At 37.5% G+C, this 18842-nt stretch overlaps 1 protein-coding gene and 1 pseudogene across 19 annotated transcripts in view; one reads left to right on the top strand and one right to left on the bottom strand.

Moving 5' to 3' along the window:
* TMEM161B (transmembrane protein 161B) overlaps positions 1-18842 on the top strand; it is a 143110-nt gene that overhangs the window by 73431 nt on the left and 50837 nt on the right. For 6 of the 19 annotated variants that reach the window (XM_064596343.1, XM_045898058.3, XM_064596344.1 and 3 more), the window contains one exon: positions 6726-12169. The exons of 4 other annotated variants lie outside the window; for them this stretch is intronic. In XM_064596343.1, coding sequence (XP_064452413.1) covers positions 6726-6983 — 258 coding nt within the window. In that variant the 3' untranslated portion in view covers positions 6984-12169. 9 more of the 19 variants (XM_064596352.1, XM_064596347.1, XR_010413123.1 and 6 more) reach the window with 8 other exon arrangements.
* LOC123859787 (non-histone chromosomal protein HMG-14-like) lies at positions 3825-4238 on the bottom strand (annotated as a pseudogene).

Raw genomic sequence — 18842 nt, 5'->3', positions numbered from 1 at the left:
CCATGTACCAGTTTTGGTTAAGTGGCTTATGTCTAAAGTTAATAGTCTGGCAACTGAACAGTCTGTTGAAACTGAGTATCAACATCAGAGAAAAAAACTGAATTATAGGAATAAACCAAAATTTTATTTAACAAACTTTAATCATTAAAAGTTTTTTTAATTTAGTAATGAAATTTTACAGTAATGGAGAAAGCAGAATCATTTCAACTCTTGGCACTAGAACAATGAGATATCCACATTTTAGAAAATGAACCTTAGTCCTTCCATTTGTAGTATGTAGTACCTCAAACTACACACAAAATTTAATTCAAGAGAGACCATATACCTCTTTGTAAAAGCTAAAACCATATAGTTTTTAGAGAAAATCGTAACAGTTTGGTAATTTTAGGGGTGGGCAAAGGTTTCTTAGTATGTAAGCAATAATCATAAAATTTGTTTTAATGATAAAATAGATTTCATAGAGATTAAAAATTTCTCATCAAAAAACCTGTTAAGAAAATAGACATGTCGGGCGCCTGGGTGGCTCAGTCGTTAAGCGTCTGCCTTCGGCTCAGGTTATGATCCCAGAGTCCTGGGATCGAGTCCCACATCGGGCTCCCTGCTCAGTGGGAAGCCTGCTTCTCCCTCTCCCACTCCCCCTGCTTGTGTTCCTGCTCTCGCTGTCTCTGTCAAATAAATAAATAAAATCTTAAAAAAAAAAAAAATCTTAAAAAAAAAAAAAAGAAAATAGACATGTCATAGGTTGAGATAAAATATTTGGTGTTCAGGATATATAAACAACTACCAAAAAAAAAAAAAAAAATGAAGTGGGCAAGAAATTTAAATAGACACTTCACAGTTGACCACAAAGCAGATGATAAAGTACTCAACCTCTAGCAGTTTTAATATGATGATGATTCTTATAATTTTCTTAAATTTCCTATACTGAATTTGTTGAGGTTCTTAGATCACTAGGTTTTTATCTCAGGTCAAGTTAAAGACTAATTTTTCCATCTTGAGAAAAGAAGTAGAAATGCAGTTGCAATGCATTGTTGGATTTTATAATTTTTTAGACAGCTCTTTTGCAGAAGAATGTGTTGAAAGAAAAGAGTGCTCAGTTCTTAAAAGTTAGGACTGTTCAACAAAATGTTAAGTACTAGCACTATCTAGATCATGCATAAAAGGTTTCTCAATTATGTGATCAGACATATGTAATAAATTTGAGAATAATTTCCTTTGCCTCTTAAGTATTGATTTTACTTTGAGAGTGTTAAATTCTTGGCAGAAGGAGTGGAGTTTAGTTTTCACAGTTTAAGTGGAAGAGCACTTTCTGGTCTTGTCACTTCATTTGAGTACCACTTAGAAGTACCATGTTTGTAATTATTAAGCTATATTTGTTGCTGATTGTAAAGCAATAAACATGTTTGTCTTTTTTTTTTTAATTCTTTCCACAACTCATTGACACAGTTTGGTTCTGTTTAGGTGATTTTTCCTCTCTGTGTTTATTTTGTATAGCTTTTATGGCTATGTCTTGAAGTTCACTAACTTTTTTTTGTAGTTTCTAATTAATTTTTTTTGTAGTTTCTTTTTTTTTTTTTTAAAGATTTTATTTATTTATTCATGAGAGAGAGAGAGAGAGAGGCAGAGGGAGAAGCAGACTTCCCGCAGAGCAGGGAGCCCGATGCGGGACTCGATCCCAGGACTCTGGGATCATGACCTGAGCCAAAGGCAGACGCTTAACCATCTGAGCCACCCAGGCGCCCTTTTTTGTAGTTTCTAATCTATACTAATCCAGTGTATTTTTAACCTCGGACCTTTTTTTTAATCTCTAAAAGTTCAATTTGGGTCTTTTATATTTCCTACATGTCTCTTCTTAACAGGTTTACACTTCACTGTCTTGAACATAAAGAATATAAGTTTATAATAATTGATTCAATGTGTTGGTCTAGTAATTTTTTTTCACGTAGGTTCCCACACCCAGCGTGGATCCCGGTACAGGGCTTGAACTCATGACCCTGAGATCAAGACCTGAGCTGAGATTAAGAGTCGGATGCTTAACAGAGTGAGCCACCCAGGTGCCCCAATTAATTTTATCTTCTATCTCACTTTGGAACTGTGTCTGTTGATAGAGTTTTCTTATTTTGGTTCATATTTTCTAATTTGTTTGCCTTCCTGAAAATCTTTGGATGGCAAACACTGAATTTTGCCTTGTTGGGTATTGGATATTTTTGTATTTCTTTAAATATTCCTGAGCTTTGTTCTGGAATGTAGCTAAGTTCCTAGGACACCTAGGAGACAGTTTTCTTTTGAGGCTTGCTGTTAAGACAAGAGCAGCCTTTAAGTTGGTGCTAATTTTTACCCACTACTGGGGAAATACCCTTCTGAATACTCTACCAATGCCCACTTTGACTCCTGGGAACAGGAACTATCCCCACCCATTTGAGTCCCAAGGATTGTCTGCCTGTTCCTTTCTGGTGGTTCTTTCCCCCAACATTGGGTAATTTCCTCAAATGCATCCATTCATCAGAATTCAGCTGAAGACATGAAAGAACTCTCTGCCAATCTCTAGAGTTCCCCCTCTGCAACTCTCCTTTCTGATACTCTTCCCTGATTTTTAGTTGCCTTTTCCTCACCAGATTCTCAACTCAGGGAGATCAGTGGGTTCGGGTTTGGTTCTTCTTCCCTGTGCTGTGGCTTGAGTGCTTCAGTCAGTAAGCTGGAGCAGAGTTCACTCATAATTTTTTTCTTTCAGGGATTATGGTCCTGTGCTGCCCTTTGAATAGTTCTGTAAGATAGAGTGCATCTGATCCCTATTAATTTCACTGTGGCTGGAAGTAGCAGGCCCCAAATTCTGGGTTTTAATTTTTTATTAGAGACTTTCTGTTCCCCATGAAGAGTCTGTTCAGAGACAGCCTTCCATTCACATAGTATTTTTATTATTTTTTTCTTTCTTTCTTAATTGAGTTTTCATTGGTTGTTTTGAGGATCAGTACAGACATTTCAGTTTGTACACCATTCTTAACATATGTACCGAAAATCTAAAAAAACCACATAGTTGTGATTCTTTTCTAAAAGTTATTCCATTGACCTTCTAGCTTAAAATTTGGAGGCAAATTTTCCTTAACAGTATATCAAGTACCAAATCTTCAAATGCTGATACACTGTTACATTGTTAAGTCTCATTAATTCACAATTTAATATATACACTACATATTCAAATTCTCAATGTTGCACAGCACATTAACAGAGTTATTAGGAAAACTGGACTACCACGACCAAGATGTTACAGAGTGCACAAGAATTCTGACCGGGAGAGCCAAGATCTAGGAGTGGTTTTCTTTAGGAAACAATTCTACCAAAAACAACATGGGAATAGAAGTAATTTAAAATATTCAAGACAGGGCGCCTGGGTGGCTCAGTTGTTTAAGTGACTGCCTTCGGCTCAGGTCATGATCCTGGAGTCCCGGGATCGAGTCCCGCATCAGGCTCCCTGCTCAGCGGGGGGTCTGCTTCTCCCTCTGACCCTCTTCCCTCTTGTGCTGTCTCTCATTCTCTCTCTCAAATAAATAAATAAAATCTTTAAAAAAAAAATATTCAAGACATAGTAAATGCACGACTGACTCCAAATTGCCATTTAGTATGCTTGGTATTATAGGATATAAAAACTACCCCATCTATGGAATGTTGAGCTGACACCCAAGACAATCAAGCCTCCCACATTCAATATCCCACTATTTCCTGGTTGTACCAAAAAATAAACAACCAGCAAATGATTTCACCTCTTAAAAAAAAAGCATTTACATGTAAAAAATGGGATGAAGTGGGATTCCCCCCTTCTTAATGTTTCTAGAGCTACTAAAAAACTTGCATTTACAAAATAGTTGATAAAAATATTTCTCTGGATTGTACAAGAAGGGCGACAGGGACCACTGATAAGACATGGTTTATGGTATTAATCAGACTTGGCTTCTTTCTCTCCTGCTTCATCAGAGCTGGACTCTCCTCATTTTTAGTTTCTCCGTTTTCTGCAGGTAAGTCTTCTTTCGTTTCTTGGTTAGCCACTTCAGCCTGTTTTCCCTTTGTTCCCCTTTTCCCCTTTGTTTGCACTTTTTTGTCTGAAGATTTATCCTTTCCTGCCGCCTTTTTTGGCTTCGTTTCCACTTTTGCAGGAGCAGGTTTAGCTGACAACCTCGCCGACCTCCTCTTGGGCAATCCTCCTTCGCCGCCCCCTCGGCGGAGCTGACCTTCCTCCTGGGCATCGTGGTGGTGGGGCGGGCGCATGCCGTGTGCCTGCAGGCCCCGGGGCGCCGAGAGCCTTTGCGAAGCTGGGCTGCCTGGCCGCTGCTGCTCCTCCCGCCGCCCAAGCTGCTTCACATAGTATTTTAAAATATGTATCACTCAATATCGTTTGTCATCAGGGGAATGCAAATTTAAACCACAATGAGATACTGCTGTTTACCTACTGGAATGGCTAAAATTAAAAACTCTGGGTGGTTCAGTTGGCTAAGCGTCCAACTCTTGATCTCAGCTCAGTTCTTGATCTCAGGGTCATGAGCTCAAGCCTTGTGTTGGGCTCCACACTGGACGTAGAGCCTACTTAAAAAAACGAAAAAACAAAAAAGCTTCTGACACCACTAAATGGTGACAAGGATATGAAGCAACTGGAACTCTCATACTTTGTGCTACAGGCACACTGGAAATTATACAATCACTTTGTTAAAAGTTCTACTAGTTTTGTTTTTTTTTTTATAAAACTAAGAATACACCTGCCTGACAACCCAACAATTCTATCCTTAAATGTTTACCCAAGAGAAATAAAAATATATTCACAGAAAGACTTAAGAATATTCATAGCAGCTTTATTCATAATAGCCCTAGACTGGAAACAGCCCAGGTGTCCATCATAGTAGAATAAATAAACACATCAGTGTATATGTTCAATGGAAGACTCAACATAGTAATCATAGTAATACACGCATAGTGACTTCATTACAAAGGGTACAGTATGGATGGAAAGGGGGGGAAAAGCTAATTTTACAGTGAAGAAACCTGATAAACCTCATCCTAACAAAGTGATCAAGGTTAATGTCAGTAAATTATGTTAATAATATGTACCTTTAATATGATGTAATGAGAATGGCACTTTTCCACTGGTTCCTCCCCAGAACCAATAACACCAGTATGTATAATCATGAGAAAAACATCAGAAAGAGGTCCCAATTGAAGGACATTTTATAAAATACCTGACCAATGGTTCTCAGAACTTTCAAGAATATCAAAAAGAAGGAAATTCTGAGAAACTGTTAGAGCCAAGAGGAGGAGACTGAGGAGATATAATAAGTAGATGTAAATGTTGTATCCTAGATGGGATCCTGGGAGGGAAAAAAGGGCATTAGGTAAGAACTAAGGAAATCTGAGCGAAGAATGGACTTTAGATAATAATGTATCAGTATTGGTTCATTAGTTGTGATAAATGTGCCATAATAATATAGGATATTAATAAAAGGAACAACTGGTATGGAGCATATAGAGCTCTCTGTACTATCTCTGCAGTTTATTTTAAAAAATATATGAAGTTTACAGTTTATTAAAGTTATACAAATCTTAGACTGCAGGAATGCTGAGTAAGAATGGAGCTCATAGTTAGGTTTCTGAATGCAATGGAGTGTTTATTATTGTGTAGCAAGATAAGGAGAATAGGACAATGTATTATATTCTTCATGAAGCTAAGTTGATATAATTTTAAGGTTCTTTATTCTAAGATTGTTTCTAGAGTTTGTGATGCTAAAATATCATTAGCTTTGAAATGACACTAATAAGTAGATTTGGTCTACTACTATACAATCATAATAAAAGTCGATTATTAGTCCTTGGAATTTAAAAAAAAAATCTGAGAGCCACGGCCTTTATCAGTTCATTTCCTGAAAACTTTCAGAAAATTTATATTCCTGCTTCGTAGCACTAAAATACTATTGCTTTATGGTATTTCTCTTACATGTACTTTTACCTGGTTTAAGAGTCTAGATAGGTATCTAGACAGATAGGTATCTGATCCTTTCCGTCACCCTTCAGCAAAGGAAATAAAAGCAGAAGAGCCAAATAAAGTGAGAGTTCCCACAGTCTCATCTCACATCCATCCAGTGGTGAAAGGAAATTCCAGGATCTTCCGAAGTTCAGAATCCAAGAGAAGAATTCTTTCATCAATTCTTTCTTACCAGTGCGGTGGAAAATGGAGGCACCTTCATTTGGCACCCCAGGGCAATGCATTCAGAAAGTGGTGGGAATCTGTCCATAATGGAACCCAAAAAGGTTAATCATGGGTTTTTATGTTTTAGGGTGGAGTGAGCTGGGGTTTTTTGTTCCTAGATTTATAAAAGTTGTAAATTCCATTGACCTTTTCACATTATCTGGAAATAATTTAAACCTTCATCAGCTTCTACAACTGCTATTACATTGTATGGTAGTACATTTAAAAAGCAAGGTGAAGTTTCAGGTGTTCTTGTTGATAGCTGTACCTTTGTACATTAAATGTATGTTTAAGTGATGTGTATCCTCCATTCAAATGTGCATTAGTTTGCCCAGCAAACATTTAGTGATTACTGTTGGCCACTATAATGTGTGCTGTGCGTATACATGTGAACAAGATCATCTTTGCCTTGAAGTGGCTCCTGATCTAGTTGAGAGACATGATTGCCATACAGTATGATAAGTACTTTATTAAAGATTAATGTGTATTTGATTTTTAGGGGAAACTTTATGAAGGACAAAAGCTGTCTTGGAAGGTGGAGTTTGTGTGGTTGAATCAGCTGAATGTCAAGAAAATCAAGATGTTAAGAGTAACCAATACTCTTAATGTTAAGAGTAATCAAGGTAGAAATTTCAAACTTAGTAATTGGAATAATATTGAAAGAAAAGATATATTCACCAATCACAGATATGGGAGCAACAGTATGAACCATTATTTAAACCACTGTTTTAGAGAGGTCTGCAAATCTGAATTATAAACTTGATTTTAGTAGGATTCCTTATTTGTAAGATGAGAGGGAAAAAATAGTCTACCAAGGGAAAACAAAGAAACAGTTTATCTCGAATCCCTTGCCTTAATCTCTTTTATCTTTGTAGCTGCTGATGGAACAGAAAGCAGTAAACACTAAATGTATGAAGCATACACATATCCAGAGACAGAGAGAAAGCTAGAACAGCCTAGAGGTGGAGTTTAGATTAGGGACAGTGGAAGAAGGGATGAGTTGTGTGCTGCAGAGAGGGGAGAGGTGGTTCTACAGCAGAATATCTTTTTGCACATTCAGTGCCAAGGCAAAGACCATGTGATAGTCTCAAATGAAGGTAATTATTGGCTAGTAGGCAAAATGAAGAAAGTTGTAGCAGCTATTTTCCTGGATCTCTTCAATTTTAATAATTTCTGCAAAATGTACAGTTTAAGATGGCTGACTCAAACTCACACTACCCCTGGTTGCGCTGCTCCTGATGTTGGATGGTGTTGAAGTGTATGGGGCATCCAGCTAAAGGGAAGTTGAGTTACAGATCTTTGTCATTCAAGTTTAGTGGGATATATTTATGTGGTTTTCTATCACTTTCATGTGTAGTTATTGTTGACCATCCAAGTAAGGCATGGCTTCTAACTCCCACTGTGCTGACTCACTCATCCAGCATCATGTCATGAGATGCTGGGCCAGAGATACGTCATTTAATAAAAATAGTTGTTTTTCTGGATTTTGTGACATAGTTGTTGTTTTCAGTGTTTTAATAATTGTGATGTGATTTTTTTCATTGTAAGTAGCTATTCACTTTTTAACCTAATTCTGTATACATAATTACATATTTTTCTTGAAGAGAATTCCCTCAAATTATTTATGCTTCAGAACCCACAAAACCTGAATCTGCCCATTTTTAATTCATCTAATGAGACTTCAACTCATTTCTCCCTTCTGCTCCAATAACCAATCAATCAATCAAAGAAATGACAACAATAATTTGTCCATCTGCCTGCTGATGTGTATAAGTACAAGAAGGTAAAAGTTTATTTCAAATTTAGACTACAAATCTTTAAAAAGGAACTGCTTAGTTGAGGTAGTGTTTTCACCTGCCTGAGTTTGTTACGTGTAATCAGTTCCAAAACTCTGACTACCGTATAGTTCCTTCTTTAATACTGCAAGAGGATGAAAGGCACAGAATTGGTTCTAGAGATGAGGATACATTGTCACCAAAGAGGTAAACCAGCCAGAAGGAGGAGGCTGAGAATTTAGAAAGCCAAGACGAGCCACATCCCTGTTTATCATTATCCTGGGAGTTACAAACAGAAGCTTTGGACAAAGGAACCATTCCTCACTGGGGGAACTTTTAAAAATAGTTTGCAGTGACCCTAAAAGCTGGGCTGGTTTTTAGGAAGCTGCCTTCAGAGACCACTTAGCAAGAGGATGCTATTAAAATAATTTTATAAACCTCCTGAGAGGTTTGGCAGCTTTGGTAGGCTTGATTTTTCCTCGAGTGGGAAAATGGTCAAAAGATTTGGCATGTGGAGAAAGCTGATTGGACAGATGAAGGCTAAACATAGGACTCTAGATTTAGTTGGGTGACTTTTGAGGGCTATTCTGTAGGTAAGAAAACGTAAGTGGAAGGATCTAGGGAAGGAGGACACATGGATTCAAATCCTAGCATATTTATACTACTTGATAGGGCCTACTTCGAAGTACTCTGCAGTATTATGAGGGTAACAGTACCTTCCAGGGTATTCAGGGTTGTCATGAAAATAAATCAGTGACTGAGACATAGAAGATCAGGGGTTCATCATCAGGGGGTACACAAATGACCATGAAAAAGGAAAGTAAACTTTAAAATAGCTCAGCAAACTCAAGATTTCATTAAAATATTTCTGTGTGTGAACATTTGGAAGAGAAAGTGGTTCGTAATATCAAATTCTCAAGAGATTTGTGACAAAAGGTTAAGAATCATTGAAGTAGGAGCTCATTTATGTTTGAGAATGAATTGCTAAGGGAAAGGTCTGAAGTCTCTAGAATAGTCACCAAGAAGTAAAGGCTGGGATGGAAGAGAAATAGGTAATAGTGGGAAAAATGATCAAATTGACACTGATGAAATAAAGTAATTCTGTATTTGTACTCAGTACTAGTCTTTGTAAGTATATTTCTGTTTATATAACGAAAAGAATGTAAAATATTTTCGTTTTTTTCATGCCACAAGAACATGGTTGATTTTTTTTCAATGCAAGTAAATTTAAAAAGCATTGGGATGCTCTCAAATAAATAAAATCTTAAAAAAAAAATTGACTAGTAAATGAGAATATGTTGAATTTCTTTTAGGAAGTAGCTACTTAAATTCAAGGTGTTATAGCATACTTTTTCTTTCAAAATTCAATCCCTTTACAAATTTTAACAGGAATGATACCTTGGTTCATTTTATTTTTTTTTTAAGATTTTATTTATTTATTTGACAGAGAGATAGCGGGAGCAGGAACACAAGCAGGGGGAATGGGAGAGGGAGAAGCAGGCTTCTTGCCGAGCAGGGAACCCGATGTGGGACTCAATCCCAGGACCCTGGGATCATGACCTGAGCCGAAGGCAGACGCTTAATGACTGAGCCACCCAGGCACCCTGCCTTGGTTCATTTTAATAATTTATTGAGGAGCTTAAACTATTGGTATCTGCACTTTACAGGCCTATCATATTGATGGTGGATACCATAAATAATCAATTTCTTGGCATGTCTAGTTTTTACACAGCTTTATCATACTACTGATACCCTATAGCCGAAGTCTAAAATCCCCTCGCCCCACAGCACACAGACTCGTACTCATTCACCCATCATCCAACTAAACCTATACATCATTATATCCTTAGCATAAAGATCACCTTCTTGGCAGGGAGGGGGTGGGCTTTCTTCAATCTAGTTGAACAGCTTCCTTTCTTGCACTTTAATTACTTGTTCAACTCTTGTTTTTGCTGCCAGACTATATATAAGGACTGGGTGGCAAGAACTGAGGGTTCTCCGCCCCACTACTGTTTCTCTAGGGTTTAGCAGACAGCCTGATTTATAACAAGCCCTTAAAAAAATGATTATTACTACTTATTTTAAAACTATCTTAATTTTTAAGTAGGCTCCACACAGATCTTGAACTCAAAACTTGAGCCAAGATCAAGAGTCAGATGTTTAACCGATTGAACCACCCAGACACCCTAAAACTATCTTAAATTTACATCTAAGTTTCAAATACATTACAGAGGACTTTTTTTTTTAATTTGCTGAACTATTTGATAGTAAGCTGCTCATAAAATGCCCTTTCACTCTCTAATCCTGTAGTGTTTTCTTGCGAAAGACCTTCTCCTATATAATCAGTATAACAATCAAAATCAGAAATTTGATATTGATACATAACTTCTATCTAAATTTTAAGCCACAGTCAGGATTTGCCAATTTTGTTGATAATATCCTTTATGTAATCCAGTATAGAATTTCACTCAATTTAGTTGTCAGGCTCTTCAGTCTGAAATAGATTTTTAATCTTTTCTTGGTTTTATGGCCTTAACCGTTTTGAAGATTCTAGGCGGGTTATTTTCTAGGTTGACCCTCAGTTTGGCTTTTTCTAATTTTTATGAGTAAATTCAGGTTATTCAACTTTGGGAGGATTATCACTTAAGTGACATCTTGCTTTTCTCATTGTATCCTATCAGCTGGCACACAATTACTGTTCACTTTAATCCCTTGATTAAGGTGGTGTCTGCCACTCTGAAGATTTTTTTTTTAATCTCTTTGTAATAAGTATTTTGTGGAGAGGTACTTTGAAAAAATGTAAATATCTTGGTCCTCACCAAATGTACAGTTAATTAACTTAAATCATATAGACTCATGTTTATTAAATGGGTCATAACCTGTTACTACTGTTATTTATTGTGATGCTCATATTGTCCCAGATAATGCCAGTGGAAGTTCCTTCAAGCTGGCTTCTATGACCTTTGGACATGTCTCCATTGTTCTCTGAGATCTTATTTTCTGGCACCGCAAAGTATTCCAGACTCCTCTTGCACTTTCCTTACTCTGGAATCAGTCATTTCTCTAAGAAACCCAGTTTTCTCGGGACTCCTGGGTGGCTCAGTTGGTTAGGCGACTGCCTTCGGCTCAGGTCATGATCCTGGAGTCCCGGGATCGAGTCCCACATCGGGCTCTCTGCTCAGCAGGGAGTCTGCTTCTCCCTCTGACCCTCCCCCCTCTCATGCTCTCTCTATCTCATTCTCTCTCTCAAATAAATAAACAAAATCTTTAAAAAAAAAGAAACCCAGTTTTCTTTTAGTGGAGAATGATAATTAGACACCATGAATTGAGCATTCAGGTGTGTTGATTGCTTTTGGATCATCCTTGTTCCCAGACTTTCTCAGTGGACAGAACTATGGAATAGATAAGTCTGATTGTACGTACACACGCACACATGCTTGTGCAAATATGCGGATATTCATTTACAATGATTTTTTTTTCATATTCCGTCTCTATATGTTGACAACCATCGCAGTGCCATCTCTCCACCACCCCCCATGGATGCCCACCTAAAGCCTTTAAGTACTGCATTGTTAAAGAGGAAGAAGGGGTCAAAGTACTTTTTAAATATCTGAATAAAAACTAACTTGAGATGTTACCTTTGTGTCAAGTTCCTCCAACTTCTTGATGTATTTTATCTCCTTTTTCAGACTAATCTGCATTTCTCTGGGTATATGATAGGGAGAGCTCTTGCCTCATCGAAAGAGGAGTATAAAGAGTCAGTGCTTTTCTACCTTTATCTTAAGTTTTTTGTATTTGTATTTGTTTAGCTCTGTATTTCTCACTTAGTATTTTTAGCAAGAAATGCTTTATTGTAGGATTGTCGCATACACTGCAAGATATTTTGTTCCCTGACTCTACATTCACTATTGCCACCTGAGGCCCCCCACTTAAAAATGGGGTAACTAAAAAGCAAAAACAAAGTACTTTTACACATTTCCAGCTGCCTTGTAGGAAGGCAACCTTCCCCTAGTTGAAAACCCCTGGAGCTCTTTGCAATTGTATAATAACTGTTCCCTTAATACATTCTTAGGTTCACACCAATTCACATGGAAACACACACACAACAGTTTAACTACCTCAGTCTATTCTCCATCAAGTGGGTTAGCCTTGTAAAATCAATGCTCTCTCTTTTGATTAAAAAAAAAAAATGCATGATTTTTGGCTTGGTAAATGTCCCCTCTTGATCCTATTTTGGGCACCTAGGCCCAAAACCAGATGCTGCTTTGTAAGAAAATTTTCTTCCATCATTGAAATATCCCTTAAATTAAGTTCCCAGTGCCATATATGAAATGTGTGTTAGCTTTTGAGCTGTATATTTTCATAGAAATGGTAGATTGGGTTTAGTCAAGTCAGCTTCTAGGTAACAGTCAAGGCTAGGCTCATAAAAATAGGAACTGAGGACTGTCTCTCTTGGGTGTCCCTCCTGCTGATGTGCTGAAGACTGTTTCTCTTTCCCTGATTAGATCAGGAAGGGCCACGTTTTCTCTGGGCCAACAGGCTACTGGAACAAGTTCATCCCCCTTCTTCACTGTTGGTGTGTATAGTAAGTAGCCTACTTGCATTGAGAAGATAGCACAGTCTCCAGCTAGAGATGTTTCTTTCCCACTGTGTCTTAGTCCTTTTAAGCTGCTATAACAGAATACTATAGACTAGGTGGCTTACGTATAAACAATAGAAATTGATTTCTCGTGGTTCTGTAGGCTAAAAGTTCAGATCAGAGTGTTGGCATGGTTGGGTTCGGATGAGAGCCCTCTTCTGGGTTGTAGACAGCTATCTTTTCATTTCGTCCTCCTGTGATGGAAAGGGATAGAGAAATCTCTGGGGTCTCTTTTAAAAGGGCACAAGTCCATTCAGGTGGGCTCCATCCCATGACCTAATCTCCTGCTAAAGGCCTCACCCTAATAACTATCACATTGGGGGTTGGGATTTCAACAGATGAATTTGGTTCAGTCCATTGCACACTGGGATTTAAGGGCTTGTTTGTGTTCATCCCTTAAGAATTTGAGTTCTTGGGGCGCCCGGGTGGCTCAGTCAGTTAAGTGTCCGACTCTTGATTTCAGCTCAGGTCATGATCTCAGGCTCATGAGCTCGAGCCCTGCATTGGGCTCTGTGCTAAGCGCAGAGCCTGCTTGGAATTCTTTCTCTCTCTCCCTTTGCCCCTCTTCCCGCTTCTGTGTGTGTGTGTGGGTGCATGCGTTCTCTCTCTCTCTCTCAAATCTTAAAGAGGGAAAAAAAAAAGGAATTTGAGTTATTGTTGGAGGAGAAGAAATCTGCCCCTAGTTTCACCAACTATTCAAATATAGGAAGAGGAAATAAGGTTCAATCTATGTTATGTTTGAAAAAAAATTATACCTTAGACTTGAGAATAAGCTTTGTGCGAGTACATGGTATGATTTAAAAACTTAGTGGGGTGCACTGCTCTTTTGGGTAGAACCCATGACAGAGATGTTTACTGCTTAACAAATATGTGAATGTTCCCTCATACTTCCCAGCTCTTTTGCAGTTAGGCGGGGCCGTGTGACTAGTTCTACCAACTAGGGTGCGTAGAGCTGTGAGAGATGTGTGTCACCCAGCCTCAAATTTGTAAGCATGGATTAATTTTTATGAATGCTTTCAAGTGAGCTAAATTTGAGCTGTACTAAAACTGGTCATAGAATGTTTCTAATTTCCAGCTATCCTAGGAAATGAAAGACATTATTACGTTATCTAACACCTTCATTTAGAAACTGATGGTTTGGTTTTATTTGGTTTGGTTGTAAACAAGTCTGGACGAGGCTTGATAACTCATTACCTGAAAGGACCTAATCCGAATGGGATGAACTCAGTAATTTAAAGAAAAAAGCAAATTAGAAAATTGTGTCAACATGACAATATTTTAGTGCTGTTCAGTTAGTGGTTTAAGCCACAAGAAATTTATTTTAACTCAAAAAGAAACTTAGACACTGTAAAGTGCCTTAATTCACTTCCTTTGCCTTCCCTTCCCTTACTTTCCCTGGCAACCTGGTACATCTTATTTCAAGGGCATTCCCAAATTGCATCAGCAATTTTTGTGCTAATGAATGACCTCTTTCAGTTCATTAGGATCCTGGACAGCTCTCTCTCTCTCTCTCTCTCTCTCTCTCACACACACACCCCTACCATAGGGTATCTTATCTAAAATATTTCTTCATCTCAGAAATTTTTAGGAGTTTGATTACTTGGTGCTATTGAAAAATGAATATTTTGCACATTGTGTCCTTATGACCTTTTTTTTTTTTTTTTGGCACTTGGTGAAAACAAAAACAAGGAGAAAAAACACAGAACAATTTCACACCTAAAATTGAAGGAGTTGATTACTGTCATTTTGATGATGTACCTTTTATACGTTTGCAGTGGTTAAGAAAGACTTTATGGTTTGGAGCATGAGCACTTTAAAGTGATTCAAAATTATTGAAGAGCTACAAATTTTATAAAGTGCTTCAATTTGTTACTGACTAGAGCAGCAGTGGAACGATTCAGCGGAGCTTTTAGTACTATGCACAGCCTGCAAATGCTTTCATAATCTTTCCAGGTGTTGCTCCTTTACACGTAGGGGCTCTGAATGTTCCTGCCTAGAGACAGTCCATTGCTAGCAGAAGCAGAGCTGCTGTTTTGGAGACCTGCGCACCACAAAAGTGGTGCTTACACATGGGTGTAATTTTGGCAATGCTGCTAACTCCAAAGCAGCCTTCCGTTGTTACTTGGCTTTGCCAGAATTAAAAAAAAACTGTTGGTCTAAAAAACCACTACTGGTCACTTAATTTAGTGTCTGGATGGGCATAGGCATGTGGGGAGTGCAAAATAAGTGTCATAAGTGTGGGCAAGGTAGCTTAGACACTGCAAAATGAGGAAGTGACCTTTTAGTCCCCTTGAGACAGAGACTGATGTTTAGAAAGTTGGTGCTTGTAAGAGAGGACAAAACTTTGTAAAAGCAGGTTTTAAAGATTTCTTTCTGCTTTGCCATTAGCTTGCATTATTTTGCTGGACTTTGATTTGCATGTTTTAGGGCACCAGTAAGCCCTGCTCATGTAAAATAGGAAAAATAAGGCATAATCTTTGAAATTTAAAATGACCACGTAGTTTATTTATTTATTTTATTTATTTATTTATTTTTTAAAGATTTTATTTATTTATTTGACAGAGAGATAGCGAGAGCAGGAACACAAGCAGGGGGAGTGGGAGAGGGAGAAGCAGGCTTCCTGCCGAGCAGGGAGCCCGATGTGGGGCTCCATCCCAGGACCCTGGGATCACGACCTGAGCCGAAGGCAGACGCCTAACGACTGAGCCACCCAGGCGCCCCAAAATGACCACGTAGTTTAGATATTGACTTGTAATATGGGGTTCCACTAAAGCACGTGTATAATTCTGCCTTTTAAAATCGATTTACACCCCTGGGATGTCCTGAATAGTACGTGGCTCCTCCATGTGATGGTTGTGAATGGCACATTTCATTTCTTTAGAATTAGAGTTGTAGAGCTCAGCCAGTTCACTAAGGAGAATATAATCTTAGAACAAAGCTAAATGCAAAAAAAGTCAGTTCAAAGACATAACCAGTTTGGCATTGGTGGGGTGTAGGTGGTGGTGGCATTCAGCAGGTTTCTAGTTTGTAAGTTTCTGGCAACATTAGATGTCCAGAAAACCATGGTCTATTTTGTTACCCAGGTGATTCTTGCCAGAGATGAGATTAGAATCCACCTTTCCAAGACTCCTATCTCACCAGTGTGCTTTTACTACTGTGCTTTTGATCATTCATTCTATTTAAAATTATGATGCGTCCTTTTAGAAGAGGACTTAACATGTTAGGATATAGCTTATAAATAAATTTTAAAAACAAAATGAAACTCCAGTTTTTAGACTTAAGAAATCTAGAATTTGCATTGAGATTTATTAATATAATTAATTTGAGTGCCCAGCACCCCCAAATTGAAAGGCACTAAGCATTTCTCCCTATCTGGCTATCTTGGTGGAGTTTCCAGTGAATACCCATGTGAATGCCTTTTTTATCACCTAAAATATGAAGCAAAACTGATTTCTGACAAGATCCAAGACTTCAGAGCCACAGTATGGTAAGGTAGAGTCCCATTCATCATACTTCCTCAAGGATAACAGTGGAAAAACTGTATGTCATTTTAAGATCAGACTTTCTAGGAAAATAAATTATCTCCCCAGCTTCCTAATTCTGTGTTTTCTCTTTAAGTGAACTAATACATGTAAAGAACTTAGAGTGCTTGACTCTTATTACCATTTTATCATTTGTTATCATTATTCCTCCTTTTCTTTACTCAATTACATTTTTTCTCCAAATAGTCATGTGTATCCTTGTCTTTTTTTTTTTTAAGATTTTATTTATTTATTTGGGGGGGGCAGGAGGAGGGGCCAAGGAAGAGGGAGAAGCAGACCCCCTACTGAGCAGGGAGCCTGAGATCTCAGGACCCTGAGATCATGACCTGAGTTGAAGTCAGATACTTAACCGACTGAGTCACCCAGGTACCCACCCTATCCTTGTCTCTTTTGAGATACTGCTTTATTAGGAAAATTGGAATTGATGGTGACTCCCAACTCTGCTTCAAAAGGTGGCCCAGATAAAATTCTGCTAAGTCTGTGCACCAGCTCACCCCGAGTGTCACAGTCTCTCCCTGTTTGTGCTCAGTTGGGGAATATTAGCCAGATTCATTTAGTTCTGCCTAATCTACCTTGTGGTTTATTTGATTAAAGTGTGAGCACCTGGATATTTGTAAACAGAACGTTAAAATATCCAGACATTCTGTTTTCATCAAGAAAATCTAAGAACTGCAAGTGAAAATTGCTAAAACTTAGTAACATAATCAGGAATGAAAGATATTTGTCCTTATTTCCTAAGCAGACAATCAACTGTAAGTAAAGGCTATTTGCATAGTGAATTAGTATTATATTTTAATTCAGCTCCAAAGCCAAGTAGATATGGTCTTTAATCTTGCTGTAAGAATGTGGTTTGTATACCAAGATGATAATGTCTAAATGTCCATTCAATAACTTTATAGAATTGATCTAAGAAAGAAAACCTGATTTGCCCTCAGTGCTTATGAAACTGTTATTTTTGAATTCTGTAAGTGAGGGTTTTGTTTTTAAGTTAAATACATTGAATGAGTGCTAACACTTTATAAGCTGGATATTATTTTGACTTAAACTCTTTATGCCATTTGAGAAGAGCCACCATTATGAATGAGAGAGGGCCAGAAAAAGTCATAAAAAGAGAGAAACAGACACAGATGACAGTACCTTGAAGGAAATGGATTGTTCAGGAACAACAAAAACAACAACAAAAAAAACCATAAAAGAAAGCATAAACGTCAGTAAAATAAGAACGGGGTGAAAAAAAAAAAAAGATTATAGATGGGGTAAGTGCTCCTCGCATTTAAAAATGTGATTATCAGGATTCTGAGAAACAAACTGAGGGTTTTAGAGGGGAGGAGAGTGGGAGGATGAGTTAGCCCAGTGATGGGTATTAAGGAGGGCATGTACTGCATGGAGCACTGGGTGTTATACAAAAACAATGAATCATGGATCACTACATCAAAAACTAATGATGTATGGTAACTAACAAAATAAAATTTAAAAAAATGTGATTATCAGACTAAAATACAATTGAATGACTGAAGAATAAAATTAAATTTCAAAAGAAAAGTAGAAAGGTAAATGGAAAATATAAAGGACATGCAAGAGAGAAAAAATTAGTCTTAAAAGCTAATAGGAATTTTAGAAACAGAAAAAAGACAACTAAAGAGAGGAAATAGAGTTGAAGACCATGAGTACTCAGGTTGAAGGTATCCATTCAATGCTCAGAACAGTGAATAAATGCAGACCCATATTCAATATATTATTTAAATGTACAGAACACTAAGGATAAAGAGAAGACTAAAAGTTTCCTGGGGGCAGGGGTGCCTGAACTTTTACAACAGAAGGAGTCAGATTCAATTGGTCTTCATATCAACCATAGCAAAAGATAGTAGATCAGTGTCTTAAATTTTCTGAAGGAAAATATTTTAAACCTAGAATTCTTCACTAAATAAATAAATAAATAAATAAATAAATAAATAAATAAATAAATAAATTATGACATGACAGGTGTCTGTGTGGTTCAGTTGGTTAAGCATCAGACTCTTGATTTTGGCTCAGGTCACGATCTCAGGGTTGTGAGATGGAGCCCTACATCAGGCTCCTTGCTCAGTGGGGAGTCTGCTTGAGATTCTCTCTCTCTCTCTGCCCCTCCCACCGCATGCACACGTGTGCATGCTCTCTCTCTCTCAAATAAATAAATGAATCTTAAAAAAAAATGACATTAGATACAATGCAGAAAATATTGGCTACCACCCAGGAAAATAATGAAGGGATGTCTCAGCCTATCAGTTGTAGAGATAGCTTGGAGAGCTATATGTCAAAATTGGAGCAGAAAAGGAGAGCTCATCGGGGGAGGTTTTAGATAAATAAACTTCAGAGGTTTGATTCTATCAAAATTTATGGAGGCAACAAAGAGAATTCAAGGAAAAGAAAGGCAATAGGAAACTCCAGGAAAAACAAAAAGGCTGTACAAGAGAAAATACTACAGTTGTGCAATAAATAATATTTACATTGTCACAATTGTAAAACTTTATTGATTTTCAACTTTATATTTAACTTATAAAAAGGTAAACAATTTTGTGAATTTAAAAAGAATGTAATGTCATCAAATTTGCTAAGATAAACATAAAATACAAAAAATACTCTTTGGGTGGTGAGAGATGGGAGGAGAGCTAAAGTGCGAA

This window comes from Mirounga angustirostris, unplaced genomic scaffold (assembly GCF_029215605.1).
Source record: "Mirounga angustirostris isolate CCGP_5_RB_7025 unplaced genomic scaffold, mMirAng1.0.hap1 SCAF_7, whole genome shotgun sequence".
NCBI classification, from domain to species: domain Eukaryota; kingdom Metazoa; phylum Chordata; class Mammalia; order Carnivora; family Phocidae; genus Mirounga; species Mirounga angustirostris.
Note: the sequence above shows the minus strand (reverse complement) of the source record. Positions and strands in the feature narration are given on the sequence as shown.